At 41.9% G+C, this 13113-nt stretch overlaps 1 protein-coding gene across 1 annotated transcript in view; it reads left to right on the forward strand.

Annotated features, from left to right (window-relative positions):
• cntnap5 (contactin associated protein like 5) overlaps positions 1 to 12267 on the forward strand; it is a 138435-nt gene extending 126168 nt beyond the window's left edge. The window contains exons 21-26 of the mRNA XM_022740130.1: positions 1682 to 1909; positions 3442 to 3575; positions 5318 to 5405; positions 5608 to 5808; positions 9429 to 9503; positions 12047 to 12267. Coding sequence (XP_022595851.1) covers positions 1682 to 1909; positions 3442 to 3575; positions 5318 to 5405; positions 5608 to 5808; positions 9429 to 9503; positions 12047 to 12267 — 947 coding nt within the window. The remainder of the gene's footprint in view (positions 1 to 1681; positions 1910 to 3441; positions 3576 to 5317; positions 5406 to 5607; positions 5809 to 9428; positions 9504 to 12046) is intronic.
• The last annotated feature ends 846 nt before the right edge of the window (positions 12268 to 13113 follow it).

The raw sequence follows: 13113 nt of genomic DNA on the forward strand, positions 1-13113 counted from the left end.
TGTTTACTCCTGCTCAGTCTGTTCAATACGAAAGCAGCACACATTCCAGGACACAGCTGGTCCGACTTCTGCTCAAAGATATTTTTGGTTTTTATTACAAATTATAAGAGGAACAGTAAATCACCGAAATACTAAGTAAACGGCGTGGCGTGTGTAAGTAAGAGTTAGGAGTGTATGGATGGGTGAAGACGTGGTGTGATGCATGTCGGATGGTGCAGCAAAGCAAACCAAAGAAATAAAGGAGGCGGAGGTGGATGCAGCAGGCCGGGCTGAGACCCCGCCCCGGCTGAGACCCCTCCGACCTCCATCTACCATCTGACTCCCGGTGTCTGTAAAACAAGTAGCGGAAGTCTGTGTTTCCGTCCACGCTGCTATGTTTTAGTTTTAAAACGCGTCGCATTTTGCTACTTTTATGCCGGGTGTGTGGTGTCAATACTACTCTAGAAAACGAATAATATCCCCTTTAAGTCAGAGAGAGGTTCTAAATGTGGGTTTTGATATGGGAGCTAAACTTTTAAATCTCTGGAAATAAGTTATTTAACATTTAAAGTGCTGTGTTTTCATCCCTGCAGTATTATGCATATCACTTCTTTTGTTTCTGCATGTTTTATGCTGGTTTGAATCTGTGTCTCGTTTCCTCACTGCACATAGGAGAACTGCTTTATGTGTGGGCTGTTGACAGAAACCCAACCATTCTATTTTCTTTTTATTTATTTAGTGTATATAAGTCAACCACTTGTGTTAAAACAAGCCACCCAGCACTGATACACAGCTGAGCAGCAGGAGCCTCGGGATTATCTGCTCCAGTGGATGTGCTAGCACCTACCACACAGGCAGTCTCACAGTGAATGTGTTGCTGGCGGTGGTGTGAAAGCAAGGCGGTGGTGTCATGGCGTCCTGGTGTGTCGGGCATACTGTGGCTCCCGTACCGTTCCACCCTCCATTAACCCCAGGAAACAAGAATTTCATTTAGAAAAATTTAATTTCCACCCATTAAAACACACATGACCAGGTTGCTTGTCCAGGGACTCTTTTTTTCTTTTTTTGTCTCGGCACCTGCATCGACAGCACTCGTGAATCACTGCAGTGTTCAAGTAGAGTCCTTATCATTGTCTCTTTGTGGAGATGCTTCTCCCACTGGCTTGTTACTGTCATCGCTGTCAATGTTTTATTTTTTTGCTTTTTGATGAGGTTTAATCACCAGCTTCGGTGTGTTTGCGGCAGTAACATCACAAATTAACTTGCTACTGCTATTTTAAATATACCCATCACTTTCATATCCCTCCACCATGTGGGTTAAGCAACAACAACAGCCAGGAGAGGGGCAGCACTTCATCCCGGGCTTGGTCTGATCGCCTCGGGGGACAACAGGCTACCTTCAAGGAGAACTTTACACATCAAAGTCTGTTTACACCACAGATAACATGAAATATTGTCAGATGTTTTGCTGCGGCCTTGCTCGGAGAGATGGATATTGATGCGTATCTCTGGCTATTTTTAATTAAGTGTATTGTAAATCCACCTGAGTCCATGTGCACCTGCAAAATACACACCACTTCATCTCTGCTGACGCTTGAGAGGTCGGTTTTAGTCTTTTAATCTTGTTTCAAAAGAAAGAGTCAGAACTGAGCTTCCTGCACTGAAACCTGTTTTTTTTTTTTTCTTCCTCTCTTCGTTGCAGAGGTGTCGGTGTCCTTCGACAGAGAGTCCTCGGTGACCTACACCTTCCAGGAGCCTTTCTCAGTGATGCAGAACAGGAGCTCGCAGGCCACCAGTGTTTCCACAGAGAGCAGCAGCAGGGCCAGAGAGGACGTCGCCTTCAGCTTCGTCACCTCCCAGAGGCCGGCCATGCTGCTGACCGTCAGCACCTTCAGCCATCAGTACATCGCCGTCATCCTGGCCAAAAACGGTACGTGCGTTTTTTTTGTTTTTTTTTGCAATAGGGAGGGTCTGTGGCTCAGGAGGTCGTCCAGTCCTCGTGTCGAAATGTCTTTGGGCAAGATACTGAACCCCTGATGGCTGTTCCATCAGTGTGATGTATGAATGGATGCATGGGGCGAGTATTGCAAAGCGCTCTGAGGGATCTGTAACAGTGGTTCTCAAACTGTTTCACATCAGGGACTAAACTGACATAAATTAGACCACGAGCCCCCAAGATTTTTGCTTTTAGATGTTATATAACAGCGTTTGAAACCCACAACCAACATAGTCTCACGTTCTTATAGATGGAATTATGGTGAAAATGAATTATTCCTCTTTTAGCTGGGAACCCCTTCAAGGACCCCTGGGGGTCCCTGGAGCCCACTTTGAGAACCGCTGGTCTATTAGACTATAAAAGCGCGATATAAGTGCAGTCCGTTACTTTTATACATACGTACACTTTGGAAGGAACTGCATGTTAGCAACGCTGCTAAAAAAGAAAACATCTGCCCTTTGACGACAGGCCTTTGAGACCAGATTCAATCAGATAAAGATGTCATGCAGTTCACATCGTTGCTGGCAAATAATGGGATGGAAACATACTGTTTGACATATGAAGGTCTTCAGCTCTCAGGTGAAATGACAGAGATGTGACTCACCATCATCAAATGTCGCCTTATTTTGAAGGTTTTCCTCCAGTACACAGGATGAGCAGTCATCGAATCTAATTTTTTTTTCTAGCTCAGAAACTAAACCCAGATGTCAATTTCTCAACTTACGGGCTCAATGATTTTGATTTTTTTTCACCTTTCATGACCTTTGACCTGCAAAATGTACACCGTCGACCACATATTCTGCACAGCGTATTTGTTTCACTGTTTTAAAATCCGCATGCAAACTTTCGAGTAACACCCACAGCGTGTGAAGCTGTTAGTCGGAGTTCGGCGTCCCGATGCCCTCTTTTTTTGCGTTAAACCTGAACGCACCATGTTCCTCACGTCTCTGTAAACACTGAAGGGCAGAGGAGACACTTCATCCGATGCCGACCTTCATCTATAGGAGCACTTGCTGGATTTGAAATGAATCACAACACAAAGCCCTTCACCTACAGACTGGGAATTGTAATATTGACCCAGTTCCACTTGACAATGCAGAGCTCTCTGACTCTTTGATCCGGCGGCAGCTGTGTGTGTGTGGGAGAAACAGTGAGCACATATTGACTTATTCAGTGTGGGAGTGAAGAGCTATGAGATAAATATTTGTATATTTCAAAAGGCAATTGAAGAAGTTTAGACATAGCGACCTATTTATACACAAGCAGCCACATTGTTTCAGTCAGTTTTCTCTTTATAACGCAGTGTACACATCCTGGAAACTAAAGGAGAGTATGTTTAATGTTGAATGCAGTTTTTCATGGAGTGGAGTGAACATGATTGATCATAGTGAAGTGCTCAGATGAGGATTTCTGCGGAGATCTGTTTAAAGGAGAGCGCTGCATGTCTCTTCATGCTGTGTATCCAGGGAGTCTGCAGATCTGGTATCACCTTCAGACAGACAGGAGTCCAGATGTGTTCAGCCCCGCTCTCAGCAACCTGGCAGACGGGCGTCTCCATCGGATCAGGATCCACAGAGTCGGCAAAAACCTCTACGTTCAGGTGAGTGACGGGACACACGAAGTCTTTACCGTGAGGATTAGAAATGAAGCTGTCCTCCTGCAGAAGTGAGTTCATTCAGCACCAATATTTAGTGCCAGTGCAGGAAGCAATGTGCAGTTCAAATAGGGCAAGTGTAAAGATGGAGAAGTGTGTTTGCTCCCAAGTCACAATCTGTTTCATACCAGTGGCCAGTGTCAACATTTTTACTATTTATAGAATAACTGAACTCACGTCTGTTTTCACCTTTGACCAACGGCAGCAGTGATCAGACACAGGGCCCTAATATATTTTCAAGGGGAGTTGAGTTGTTTTTTTAATCATGACCCTAATCTTTATCCAGTGGTTTTAGTGGCCTGACTGAAACCATTCAGATCCAGATGTTGTAAGAACGAACAATAATTGAAATCTGAGTGAGAAAAGTGAAAGAACAACGCTCATCCAAATCCTCATCAGCACCACTGTGGTGCGACAAAAACTGTATTTATCCAGCACATTTTATTCCAGGTGGAAGCACAATGTGCTGCACAAAACATGGATTATCAAGGAAGTCGCAACCACAGCAACTATGTGGATATGTGTGAAGATGAAACATGAGACACTAATTAAAACAGACACATAAATGATCCGTATGAATTAAAAACCATTAGGAAAAATAAAATAAGACCAACCACTGATCAGTAAAAAAGATGTGTAAATTAAAACAAATAAAATGTGATTAAATAAAATAATAATTAATACAATAAAAAATAAGATATAAAACCAATAAAAAGAATAAAAGACAAAACGAAAAAAGGGGGGTTTGGTGTGAAAAGAATGTTTTAATGAGAAAAGAAACTTCCAAACACCAGAAAAATCCAAAACACTTGGGTGATTGAACACAGGTGAAACACATTAGGGCAATCACTGAAGAGGGAAAACGCAACACAAAGACAGGAAGTAAAAACAACAGTGGACACGCAAGGAAAATCTACTTCAAAATAAAACAGGAAATAAATCAAAAGTCCAAACAAATACCAAAAGTCCAGAAACGGTCAAACCAGAGGTAGATATGACAGTAACTTTCCTGTAAACGGGAGCTCGCCTCTCAGTGAAACTGCCCTGAATAAGGTTACAAAAAAAAAAGAAGACAAACATTCTGGCTGAAATGTTGACGGGAAACTGGAAGCCAGTGCACTTTCCCCAAAATGTAATTTCTCAAATGCAAAAATAATTGTAGTGTTGAAGAAAACAGTGAGCACTGACTTGGTGATTTGCAGATCAAAAGGCATCTAGACGTCTAGACCAGGCGAACTCTGGTTGAAAAGATAAACTTTTTCAGAGCTCTATGTTACATATATTTATGCTTCAACAGTGTTTAAATGTATTTCAGTGTGAAGCATCTCCACACAACACTAAAATACAGTCACAGGACTTAGAGCTGAATTTCCTACTTGCTATCCAAACACTTGACAGTGGAGAGGGTCTGCATAGACGTCAGTAGACGTAATCAAAATCCTGCAGAAACAATTGCAGATCCTCAGGTTAAGTGATGTGTCTGAGTCAGCATGGGAGAGCAGAAGTGAAAGGTCTAAATCACTTCAAAGCGAACTGTGGGCGGATATGGTGCCGTGTGAAGCAGCAGAGAACACAAGTCTCAATCTATAATGTACTGAAATGTTCTGCTGCTGCTGCTGCTGCTGGTGTTTCCTCGGTTCAGATTTCTTGTAATCGGCTTGTTATTTGATTTCTCCCCACTCAACCAGATCGACCAGGACATCCACAGAAAGTATATGCTGTCATCTGATGCAGAGTTGATCTTAATCAGATCCTTGACATTGGGCAAAGTCACCAGTAAGTGCTCCCATGATGTCCAGAGAATTGCTGAAAAACTCCCATGTCATGCCTTTATTGTGGTATTTCTGTCCCGCCCATGTTTCACTTCCTGTCTTCCATTATTTCACCGTATTTGACTTGGTCACTCAGAAATTACTGTAATTCAGTGTCACCATCGGCAACGTTGTACATTTTCACGTGTTCAACTGTATCTCTGTAGGGAGGGAGAACCTCAACGAGGAAGTGATGCAAGCGGCTTCTAAAGGTTTCATTGGCTGCCTCTCCTCGGTCCAGTTCAATCACGTGGCGCCGCTGAAGGCAGCGCTGACGAACCGGGGAAGCTCACTGGTCACCATCCGCGGTCCACTGGTTCAGTCAAATTGTGGAGCTCTGGCAGAGTCCACTTCACACACTCTGCAAGGTAAAACACACACACACACACACACACACACACACACACACACACACACTACCACCACATAGTCGATTCCAGGTTGATCTTCATGCTGAGCAACAAACCCGGGTTTAGTTTAGTTCATATTCTCAACATTGAAGAATTTTTCCATCAAATTCAAAGTTGTGTTTGGTTTTTTTTTCAGGCCTGTAAACATCTTGCTAATGAGCTAGTTGATTAGTCATGTGGGAGTTTAGCTTCTAGCTCCAGCTTCTTAATTGTGCAGATTTTCTGTCTTTCTTTATATTATTGTACATTAAATATCTATAAACTGAATGAGTGTGGGGGGGGGGACTGACATGTTAATCAGCAATAGAGCTTCTGTGCTGTATCTTCTGTAACTCAGTACAATCTCTGATTCTTTCATCTGTGTTCCTGTGGTTGTGGTTTACGCTCCATATTGTCGGACTAATCAGCCTCCACTGCAGCAGCTGCTGTAAGAACTTCAAACCTTAATGACTGTTAATAAAGTTAAACATTTAGTTTGTGACCACAGAGAAAAACTACAGCTCCCATGGAAAAAAAACTACAAGTGTTGCAGCGCAGGTACTTTGGTCGTCGTTACATTTCTGTTAGTCATTGTATCATACTTTTAGTATGGCAGCCGGCAAAACCACACCACAGTCTGGTTTCCCTTCGACATCCTCCGTTGTTAATGTGTGTGTCACATTGAATATAGTATAGTACAACAACGCTGCACTCAGAGAGTACTGTCTGCAGTGGAAAAATAAGTACCTCGTACCAGAAGCGAGTAGAGTTGAGTCGAGTTGAGTCAGTATCATGTGGTGGAAAAATGCTCTTGGTTTCATCCATATATCTACATAAAATTCACCAACACTCTCTTCTCAAGTCATTTCTTGTCGAAGAACTTCTACATCATTCAGTCCTCTCATGTTTGAACGACCCCTCGACTCCCTCATGGACTCACCTCTTCAGTCGAGCCGTGGTATTTCACCCGCAGGGCTAGGGCTCATGGGAAATGGTGTTCTTTAACGGCTGCTAAAAACATAAATATTGAATAAACAGCAATATTACATCATTTTTCAGAAAAGTATTTTACAAACACATGAAGTGAATCACACAGCATACTATTGATAAAGGCTTCGTTCCAAAGCTGGAGTTTCAGTTATTAGCATAGTTATAAATGTCAGTGGGATTTTGAATGAGGTTTTCTTACTTCTGGAACAGACCCCAGAAGTCCCGGTTTCACTCCGGCTCCCTATTAAAAAAGAGATAGTTGCAGCTTCAATTAATTTCTCTGTCCAAAATTTAAAGTGCTTGTCTTTGCTGCTTAGCTGTTTGGGTCTTTGTTTTCACTTTCTCTTCCTTTAATACTCCACTGCTGCACTTAAAGATGGCTGAATGAAACTCCACTCACCGCACTGCGTAGAGTTGCGCGTTTACCGATGCCTGTTGCACACGTCAGGCGTATCATACAGACCGAGTTTTGATCAGGAAGCAGCAGGTGTGGGTGTAGGTGACAGGTAGTCTGCAGCTATCAGTGTTTCCCACACATTGATTTATTTGTGGCTGCCTGCCTCAATATCAACATTAACCGCCACATATTGATTGATTTTTTTTTTTTTTTTTTTTTTTTTACTAAAATGAGTAAAATCTTATTTCACTGTAGAGATGTGGGCAGCACATTGATTCACTCAGCTCCTCCTTGCCTCTCTCTCTCTCTCTCTCTCTCTCTCTCTCAGGAACCATCGTGGACTGTCAAAAAATCCATAAAGTTTTTTACCTTCCCTGTCTACTTTTCTGTGCGCCTGTCATTCAGGGTGCACAGAGCGTGCTGCATGCATCCCATTACAACTCTGTTAACTGTAGTGTCCCCCACAACTGTTAGGGTTAGAATAAGGTTGCTAGTAAGCTTAGGTGAAAACACATATCAACAGAGGAACACGCTTTGACACAACACCAGGACTAACCCTAGTCGGAGGTTGTTGTTATTTGTTTGACCGCTGAAACCTTCAGAAGATGGACTGTGTACTAGGGTTGGGTTAGACCTAACAAATCTCTAATCAAACCTTTTATCTCCCTTTATTTGCAAAAGACCAGAGTTGAAAACATGCAGGTAACGTTAACGGCTTCTCATTTATAGACGATACTGACCGTTGCTTTCGCTGGTAAAAATGACCAACGTCACCGTCGGTAGATTATTATCAGCTGTAGCTAATGAATGTTAATGAAACTGAAACTTTAGTCTGTTGGTTAATGTCCGCTCTCCAAGCTGCTGACTGTTGCGAGGGCGATCGCTCTGTAACTCAGTAAGCCCCGCCTGCCCACACCCAGCATCCAAGCCTTGCAGGATTTGGTTTCTCCAAGTGTTTAAGTGAAGCTTGAGAGAGGAGATGTAAAACTAAATTAAGATGGTTTTTGGTTCTTAAATCCACAAATATATCTTCTCATGGATCGACACTTCAAATAAAACACAGGAGAAGTGTTAGATAGGTGTTGTTAGATAGGTGATAGGTGTTAAGCTCCAAAGTATCTGAAAACGGAAATGAAAAACCACTGTAAGGACTAACTGGTTTCCTGTTTAACTGTTAAGAGTTTTGAGAAACAACTTTTAACTACCGTCTTGTGAATTCATCAAATGACAGTGTGACTAAACCAGACACACGTCAGTTGTGTTTTCAGTCATCTGTCTGACAGAGCAGATGCATTTCTATTTTTATTAATGGAGCTGTCACCAGGCCGATAGCAGCAACACAATGTCTCCACACAGTCATGCTTAGCGTTTTTTAATAAGGTGCAGCAGCTACTGCTTCAAAATAAAGTGTAAAGTCTTCAACATAGTAAGCAAAGGCAGAGCCGGTGAATCTCACAGGACGGACCGGTTCTGGGCGTTTCCTCGTTGACATCAAGCCAATGCCAGATTCTCACAACATATACAGATTTACATCAAGACAATGATAGAAAATAGATATAAAACAATTATTTAGATATGCTGTTCCTAATGGTGCTGTCTGCTGAGGCACTGGGTGGAGCTCAGATTCTCTCATCCACGGGGAAATGGAAAGTCTGTCCATCATTGCTTTGGCAGTTACACGAAACAGCTCGTCATGCAACATGCAACCGCCAGCCGCACGCCGGGAGACTCATTCACTCTCATGCGCCATTCAGTCTGACACTTTGACAGGGGTTAAATGGGTCAGCACACATCAGCTAACCCTCCCTCATCAGCCTCCTCCTCCCCGCTGAGCGAGGTCTAACGCAGGTCAGACTCGACCCGGCTCTAATGACCAGGCGTCTCTGTCAGGGATGAAAACTTAAATCAGTGATATTGAGATGAGATGATGGCGATGACATTTAAAAGTCATTTACCCGATCAGAGAGGTAGAGGAAGAGGAAAAAGCAGATACGTCGGTGTGCATGAGGACAGAAACTGCACCTAAACTTTAATCTGGTTATCATGTAATATAATTGTGTGTAATTCTACAGCTCAGCAGTGAAGTGCATTGAATTACACCTCGCTGATAAAGGTGGCAACCACAGATCCCAGAGATCTTAACACCATGCTTGCGTCTCCTGTATAATGGGTACATTAATGAATTCACTCTTTCTCTTCTCTGCTCCTCCAGATCAAGCAGTAACAGCCAATAAAGATAAAGAGCCGCGTGGCAATGGCACCCAGAAGGATTTGGCAGTGATCGCAGGTCTGTTTTTCTCTCCTCTGTGCTGGTTTATTTTTCTTTGGTTAATTGAAAATGAGTCCCAGCTGTTTGTTATTTGTCATTCTCTCCATTTGCCTCCGTCTTAATTCTTTTTTTCTTTTCTTTTTTCTTTTTTTTTTTTTTTTCTGTTCTCAGTCTCAAGCTGAAGCTCATTTTCATCATTACATTGGCTCTCAGGCAGTTTGGTTTTGAAATTGAAATTACCCACACAGAAATGTAATATATGACATATATGCCCCTATGACGAGAGTGATGTTGCCGTATGTGTTACTTATAAGGGGATATATTATTATCACATATATACATCCTCTGGATATATGAAGATACGAGTTTATAACATTTATAAAATACCCACAGCAAATGCAAGTTTCTCAAAACAACATACCTATTAAAATTCTGTATGTGTTTATATGATTTTCTTGTTAATTGCTTATTAAATTTAAACATACATGTCTATCTTTTATATATACATGTATCATATGAACATATATATATATATATGCTTTGGGATGGATATATATTTATGTATACATATATCTATGATATATATATATATATATATATATAGTCAATATATAATTTTTACATATATCGGTTACATATACATATGTACATATATTATTTTACTTCGTATGTACATATATTTCATATGTGGAAATTCAATACATGTACGTGTATTACGTTTGAGTATGGGTACATTTAGGTTGACGATGGTAATGTTAAAGGATTTCTGTGGTTCCCTAACAGGGAGCGCTTGTTTTGCGTTTTGCTTCTCCCTACAGTTGAAATGTTTTGTTTTGACAATAGAGATGACAGATGAAAGATCCAATGAAGTCATGTAAAGGAATAGTTTGACAGTTTAAGTCTAACCTCTTATATCAACACAGTTCAGTTAGGTGCAGGGGAAGGGAGACTATAGGTCTTCAAGCAACCTGAGCACCTGATGAATGAACTAGTGTCTATGCAAAACAGTTGCACTTTATGTCATTAAATTAAAAACACAACCAATAATTTGAATTTCAACCTACTGTTGTGATATCGTGACTAGAGATAGTGTGTAATTCTCCTTAATGTAACATCATGTGTTAGATAAAAGCTGGACTGTACATTGTTATTTTAGGAGATACACTGACTGACATCTGTGTGGTAGATATGAAGCCAGAGCAAGGAGGTGGTTAGCTTAGCGTAGCATAAATACAGCAGACACAGCAGCCTTTGAAACTCATTACTGATTAACAACTTACAGTTTGTTTTTTTAATTACAAAAACCCAAAGTGTAAAAACAACAATTTCCTGTCTTTCCTGTCTTCCCAGGGGGAGGATTGGGTGAAGGGAGGAGGGGGGGGGTCATGTGCAGAAACATGTCTTTGGTCCAGTTTCCAGGCAACCAGCGGAGGCTCCAGACTAGTCCTCCAGGATTAAGAATTAGATCAAGGCATTTTTAAACGTATCAATATCAGCTCGATAAAAGCCTCTTTCATGTCTGGATCATTTATTATTTGTGCTTCAGTTTCAAGCTGCAAAATAATGTGGATCTTAGTATGTTGTGTGATCCACTGTGATGTGCACAGTGTAGATGTGTTTGTATGAAGCCAACTATAGGCACAGATTTTAAGAGTCATTTAGCATCATAGAAAATGAAACAGCCACATCGCATGAGGTAATGCATAAATATTGTATAGACATAATGTTTATCAGAAGTCCTACATAGTACCTTTGTTAAAGATCATGATTTTAATGATAATTTACATTATTATGTTTGAATCACCTTAAACTGAGAAGATACATTCTGTCATTTTTATTTTACTTAATCTTTATTTGTCTCATTGAGATTTAAAATCTCTTTTCCAAGAGAGACCTGAGAACACGAAGCAGTCACACGACACAATCAACGACGACGACAACACGGCTACACAACACAGGAAACTAAGAAAGAAAGAATTAGACAAAAACATTTACAATAGTCATAAAATACATCAAATAATATAGATTTAAAATCTCCAAGGGAAATGTAAGACTCTAGTTTGAGGGCAGTTTGCAGCTCATTCCATTGAAACGGTGCATAGTACCTGAAACCAGCTCTGCCAGTATTAGTGCGAACGTGAGGATCGGGACAAACATTGGAAGCTTCAACAGTTGAGCTTTATAAATGAATAATGTGAGATGCTGGAAAACAGTCGACAACATTGCGATTCCATTGTCACCCACACAGAACACGGGCTCGGTGCACCAGTGGTGAAGTGACGACCAGTTGTGCTTCTCCGTTAGGCAGTGTTGTCAGAGTAACAAGACGTGTTTGCAAGCACATGTTGATGCTGATTTAATGATCTCTCACTAATTTGAGGTTGCTGTGATCTGAAAATTGATTGTGTGATATAGGTTTGTGTGTTTTTGTGTCTAAACACAGCGTTTCTGCGTTTGAAGGTAACAATTTTGCGTTGACACTGACATCACTGGAAGTAGTTTAAATCGGGATCAGAGCGTCACTGACACCTACTGATGCATCTTCCCTGGTGTGTTCTCAGGTGTGGTCACGGCCGTGGTTTTCATCGCCGTGTGCGCTCTGGCCGTGATGAGCCGCCTCCTCTACCAGCAGCGGCAGGCCCAGGCGAGCGGCGGCGGCGGCGGCGGCGGGAGCAGCGGCAGCATCAAAGAGGAGCACAGACACAGCATGTACACAGACTACAGGACAGAGCTGCACCTCCACAACTCAGTCAGGGACAACATGAAGGAGTACTACATCTGACTACAGCGTGCACCCTTTGGCCCTAAGTTGCAAAATTTACCTCTCTCTTCTAAAGGATTAACAGGTGGATGTGCTGCCGCAGCATTTCGAACAACAAAACAATCTCCGTGCCCTGGAAGTCCCCCAGGAACACTGCAAAAAGTCCACTCTCTTAACGCTCAAGTACAAGCAAGTGGCTGAACCTTTACAGCTGTTAGTGTATTTGATGTTGGTGAAACTGTCCGAATCAAGCTGCTGTGGTTTCTGTCGTCCCAAAATGTGTAAAGCAAAAGATGAATGTTCTGGCAAAAATGGGGGGGGGGTTGGACAGAGGGGACACCGTGAGTGCAGCTGCTGTCCATCCTGAACGCACACAACTTAAAAGATTTAAAAACCCTCCAATGCTGAATATTTCCACGTCTCAGTGGGGACTCACTAAATTGTACTCGCAAGTCAGGAAATGTAGGCCAGGCCTGTAAGATATGCGCGCGTTTCGCTGCTGTCTTTGTTTTTGCAGTGGTGGTGAATGTTGTAGAAGAAGAAGAAGAAGAAGAAGAAGAAGAAACGGGGACAATACTGCCTATACTGTATGAGTGCCTAATTTGCATACGAGTTTTTATTTGAACATTTTTGCAGTTATTCATGTGATTTGCACAGAGGCAGTTGCATTTACATAGAGAGGAGCTTATTGTCATTCAGTTGTTGCAACCCACACCACACGGAATAAAAGGAAATGGGAATTTCCCAGTCATGCGCAACATCTGCCAGTTGACCATCAGTAAAGTGAAGTTGTTTTCCACTGCACTGTTTGACGCAGCATGGAGACTGACAAACCTTCAAAAGTCCAAAAAATATAATCTTTTGTTT

Source organism: Seriola dumerili, unplaced genomic scaffold (genome assembly GCF_002260705.1).
Source record: "Seriola dumerili isolate Sdu_G_001 unplaced genomic scaffold, Sdu_1.0 BDQW01000052.1, whole genome shotgun sequence".
In the NCBI taxonomy this organism is placed as follows: domain Eukaryota; kingdom Metazoa; phylum Chordata; class Actinopteri; order Carangiformes; family Carangidae; genus Seriola; species Seriola dumerili.